The sequence below is a fragment of the Electrona antarctica genome, assembly GCF_951216825.1.
Source record: "Electrona antarctica genome assembly, chromosome: 19".
In the NCBI taxonomy this organism is placed as follows: domain Eukaryota; kingdom Metazoa; phylum Chordata; class Actinopteri; order Myctophiformes; family Myctophidae; genus Electrona; species Electrona antarctica.
The window spans coordinates 40217465-40223138 of NC_136800.1; the positions used below are offsets into that span (position 1 = coordinate 40217465).

Below are 5674 nucleotides of genomic sequence, written 5' to 3' on the forward strand. Positions count from 1 at the left end.
TTTTTTACATTTCATAATTTTTTTATTATATCATTATTTTAGAATAGCCAAAGTATCAATACTGCAGGCTCATGTGGGCAAATGTAGGATAGTTAAATTCGCTCTTGAAACTGAACCAGTCAAAAAGACGTGAATGTAATTTATTTAATTAACCCTTTAAAATGATCCCTGGCTAATAAGACATACGTATATGTCTTAAAGCATTATACCTGCCCTCTATAACTCAAAATGTAAAATTAAAACACCTTACATATGTAATTTCTCTTAGAAATAGTTCATCTTTAGGGTAAATAGGGAAAACGCCTGTCGCAAGATGATGATGTAATTTGCCTGCATGTACAGTATGGTCCAGCCCTATGGATTGTGCTAATACAATGTGTTAATAAAAATAATTTAAAATATTGCTTTGATGCTCATGTTAAGCTTAGGAAGTATTAAGTTGTTTTATTAGTGCCTGCATTCCATGCTTTAAGCATAAATTAAGCATAAATGCTTAAGCATAGCATAAGCTTTAAGCTGGACCACACAACATGGACTACTTGCGATGGGAGTTGTCCCTATTGGGGCAACGGTGGCTCAGGGGTAGAGTGGCTGGATGGTAACTGAAAGGTTGCCAGTTCGAACCCGGGCTCCCCTAGAGTTAGTGTCGAAGTGACATTGAGCAAGACACTGAACCCCTAATTGCTCCTGATGTGCTGGTTGGTGCCTTGCATGGTTTCTGCCGACATCGGTGTATGAATGTGTGTGTGAATGTAATGCACAATCTATGTAAAGCACCTTGGATAAAGGCGCTGTATAAATGCACCATTTTTTATTGAGTGAAAAACAGACTATTTCTAAGATAAATAAAATATGAAAGGTGTTTTTAATTTCTAATTTCAGTTCTAGAGGGCAAGTATAATGTTTTAAGGCATACAAGTCTTATTAGCCTGGAATCCTTTTAAGGTCCTCTGCGATTTCCTTTCTCCTCATTGCAGCCCCAGACATGAGGGCTCTGGTATACTACTATAATTTGGGGAGCCTCCTTCATGGCTTCTTCTACCGTCAGGGTCGTGACCCAGGCCTTAAAAAGAGCACTTGGTGGTCAGGGAGAGGCGGACTGACAGCGCTGGAGTTAGGGGGGGTCAAGGGGGCGAGCGTCAGCGGGGCATTTCCAGGCGTGACCGCGCATCAGGAAGCGCGTGTTTAGTATGCTGTGGCGGCGGCGTGGCAAATGGAGAGGGCTGGTCCGGAGCACGGGGGGCCCGTGTTTTACGGGGCGTCACGCTGCCCACCGTGGCCGCACCGGAGATTAACCCCCGACGCATCTCCTCGCCTGGCGATCAGCCCGCCGTTATAACGGCTCCTCTAGTGGCCTCGGGGTCTTCCGTCACCATGGTGACCCTGTGTGCCAGCCAGCCGCGCGCGTGGGATATATAATCTATGAGCGCGGAGCATAATGGAGGCGCCGCCGGGTGGCAGAGGGCAAAGTGGAGGAGGAGGCGTGCCATGGGGGAAAGGGTACGTGATAACCCCCCCCAAAGAGACACGCACGCACGAACACACGGTAACACGCACATACTTACAACCACTGTTCGGGTTGGTAGTTCCAGCAGCTGAAATGTTCAGGCTGACATCATTCAGACTGTGAGAGCTGCATGTCCATGCATATCACACTGACACCACGCTCTGTGATGTGTGGTCTGACTGAAGAGCATCCACATCATGTCCATGCATATCACACTGACACCACGCTCTGTGATGTGTGGTCTGACTGAAGAGCATCCACATCATGTCCATGCATATCACACTGACACCACGCTCTGTGATGTGTGGTCTGACTGAAGAGCATCCACATCATGTCCATGCATATCACACTGACACCACGCTCTGTGATGTGTGGTCTGACTGAAGAGCATCCACATCATGTCCATGCATATCACACTGACACCACGCTCTGTGATGTGTGGTCTGACTGAAGAGCATCCACATTCCACACTGCAGGTTGTTTTTATTAAAAAAAATTACATTCACGTCTTTTTGACTGGTTCAGTTTACAGTATAACAATGTCATGCCAAAAACAATGCTTAACTCCAATTCTATTTTGTAAATAGGTAGGCCTATAGGTAGGCCTACTAGTGATATATTTATCTCTATATGGAACGCCCTGCCACTACTTGTGAAAGCTGCACCTTCTATGGACATTTTTAAATCTTGTTTAAAAACACACATGTTCTCCCTGGCCTTTTAACACATTGAGAGCCCACGCAATACTGCCCAAAATCACTTTCACCTAGAAAATCCATTCACATTTTTTATAATTCAGCTGACTGTGGAGACACATGCTGGAACTTTTTACTTTGAAATGTTTTATAGTTTCTGAGTTATTTAATTTAAACGCCAAATGCATTCTCAATGGCGAAAACACAAACTTTGGCACCACGTGTTAAAAAAAAAAAAAAAAAAGTGTTTTGATTTTTCTGATTTTTTTTAATAAAAAAAAATAAAAATAAAAAATATATATATATATATTTTTTTTTTTGGAAGACGTCCACAGACGTCTTGGGCTATGCACGTGCGGTAATACCCAGGACGTCCACAGACGTTTTGGGCACAAAATGTTTTAACACCATATGCCCCTCCCCGCTCTTTAATCATGTGTTGCTGTGCTCTCCCATTCTACAGTTTGGTTCTGTACTTCTTTTATTTCTACTCGTGAAAAATGTTTTTACTGTATCTTCTCGTGCATTTTCCCTACTGTATATGTTTGTTGTTATGCTGTCCAGCACTTTGGTCAACCTTGGTTGTTTTACATGTGCTCTAGAAATAAAATTGACTTGACTTGACTCTATATCTGTACATACTGGTGCTTATTGAGGAGTACCCTATACCTGCCCGGATACGTTTAAAATGGTGTAAATTAATACGGCTAGTGTTCTCTAATTGTCAGCCGAATAGTGGGTGTACATTCCTACATACTGTACCCCCAGCAGTATGTATACAAATTATGTACTGTAGTGCTGCAATGACCTCATCTCTACTACCCACCACTGCTCTTATCTCCTTCTCCCTCTCAGCCTCTGTCGGTCCACCTCTGCACATCTCTCTGATACACTGTACACTTCTTTTTCATCAAGTCCTGAAGCTTGTTAAAAACCTGCTTTGAAATGCGAGGTGTTCTGACATCCCGTTTGTGTGTGTGTGTGTGTGTGTGTGCGTGCGTGCGTGCGTGCGTGCGTGCGTGCGTGCGTGCGTGTGTGCGTGCGTGCGTGCGTGCGTGCGTGCGTGCGTGCGTGCGTGCGTGCGTGTGTGCGTGCGTGCGTGTGTGGTCGGACAGTTATGTCCATATTTAAATTTTTACTTTTTGCTTTTTACGACAGCGTCACACGAAAGCTTCAAAAGTATAGCAGATCCACAAGCGACGCGTTTCGAGCTTGTGGATCTGCTACTTTTGCTATTTTTTTAATTAGAATCTTGAAATTAACTTGAAAATAACAGTTTTGGACCTAATGAGGATTCCACCCAACAGAGACGAAATAAACACTTCATATATTATGATTGAAGCCATGCGGGCAAACTTCTCTTTGTGCAACAGCAGGACCAGAAGCTCCCAAATAATGTACAGAGCTGCTGCAGGTGATTCCAGGATTATTGTGCTGCATGCCAGAGATTCAGTGCACATGTTGCATTATTCATTCTTCATGTCATTTCAGAAAGACAAACAAAAAGGAGTGGGTGACGTACAGTAGACTAATGAACCTCATGTCTATTTTATCAGGTATATACTGTACACCCTCTGTTACTGTAACACGTAGACATGGTTGGATGGCGTGGGTTTAGATTCACTCCTTCAACACCGATTGACGGATCGTCGATTGGCAATTCCGTATGTACATACACGCCTAGAAATCCCCAAAATCTGCCAAACCCAATCTCACCCAAACACGGTGAAATAGCACGGATTGGCAATTACGTACATATATACATGTATACTAGTTAAAGCCACGCCTCCGTTGCTGTCACAACAGTAGTAGTATAATATGTACAGATTTTGGGGGTTTCTAGGCGTGTATGTCCGGAATTGCCAATCCGTGCTATTTCACCATGTTTGGGTGAGATCAGGCTCCCACATCAGGATCCTTAAGTTATATTTATTTATTAAAATACAAAGATAGAAAAAAGCACAATTTGAGTCCATCTTACCTTGGGGGTCCCTGGAGTGATGAGACCATCCTTGGGTGAGGGGTTCTTACTGTTGGGGGAGAGAGAGAGAGAGAGAGAGAGAGAGAGAGACAGAGAGAGATTACTCTGCTGTGTGTTGCATGTCAAACCAAAATTCCCCAAAAGAAAAAGCCTAAATAAAAGTTACAATAATCCATCCATGCATTCATGCCATCTATCTTTACCAACCCACCCCCCCCCCCCCCCCCCCATTCCCCTGACTGGTATTTGAAACCATTACAGCTAACGGTAACACTGCTAAACAGATTGGCTGGATAATGTTTTTTTATTGAAGCAATAATTCTCCCACATCGCCCACTCACTCACATATACACACAAGCAAACACACACACACACACACACACACACACACACACACACACACACACACACACACACACACACACACACACACACACACACACACACACACACACACACACACACACACACACACACACACACACACACACACGTTGTGTTGCGGTGGCAGAAGCGGGAAATAAGTGATTTTGCGGTGATTTGATTTGTCATTGCAGTGCAGGGCCCTGCAGGGCCTCTGTGGACTGTGACATATGGGGGGGACAATCAGCTGCCTTGTAAACACTGTATTAGACACAGAGAAGATGGATGGATGGATGGATGGATGGATGGATGGATGGATGGATGGAGGGAGGGAGGGAGGGAGGGAGGGAGGGAGGGAGGGAGGGAGGGAGGGATGGATGGATGGATGGATGGATGGATGGATGGATGGATGGATGGATGGAAGGATGGATGGATGGATGGATGGATGGATGGATGGAGGGAGGGAGGGAGGGAGGGAGGGAGGGAGGGATGGATGGATGGATGGATGGATGGATGGATGGATGGATGGATGGATGGATGGATGGATGGATGGAAGGATGGATGGATGGATGGATGGATGGATGGATGGAGGGAGGGAGGGATGGATGGATGGATGGATGGAGGGATGGAAGGATGGATGGATGGATGGATGGATGGATGGATGGATGGATGGATGGATGGATGGAGGGATGGAAGGATGGATGGATGGATGGATGGATGGATGGATGGATGGGTGGATGGATGGATGGATGGATGATGGATGGATGGATGGAGGGATGGAAGGATGGATGGATGGATGGATGGATGGATGGATGGATGGATGGATGGATGGAGGGAGGGAGGGAGGGAGGGATGGATGGATGGATGGATGGATGGATGGATGGATGGATGGATGGAAGGATGGATGGATGGATGGATGATGATGGATGGATGGATGGATGGATGGAAGGATGGATGGATGGATGGATGGATGGAAGGATGGATGGATGGATGGATGGATGGATGGATGGATGGATGGAAGGATGGATGGATGGATGGATGGATGGATGGATGGATGGATGGATGGAGGAAAGAAAGAAAGAAAGAAAGAAAGAAAGAAAGAAAGAAAGAAAGAAAGAAAGAAAGAAT

General features: G+C 45.1%; 1 protein-coding gene across 1 annotated transcript in view; it reads right to left on the bottom strand.

Annotated features, from left to right (window-relative positions):
• Positions 1 to 5674, bottom strand: part of rnf220a (ring finger protein 220a) — a 71165-nt gene that overhangs the window by 60269 nt on the left and 5222 nt on the right. The window contains exon 3 of the mRNA XM_079529348.1: positions 4184 to 4232. Within this exon, the coding sequence (XP_079385474.1) occupies positions 4184 to 4232 (49 nt within the window). The remainder of the gene's footprint in view (positions 1 to 4183; positions 4233 to 5674) is intronic.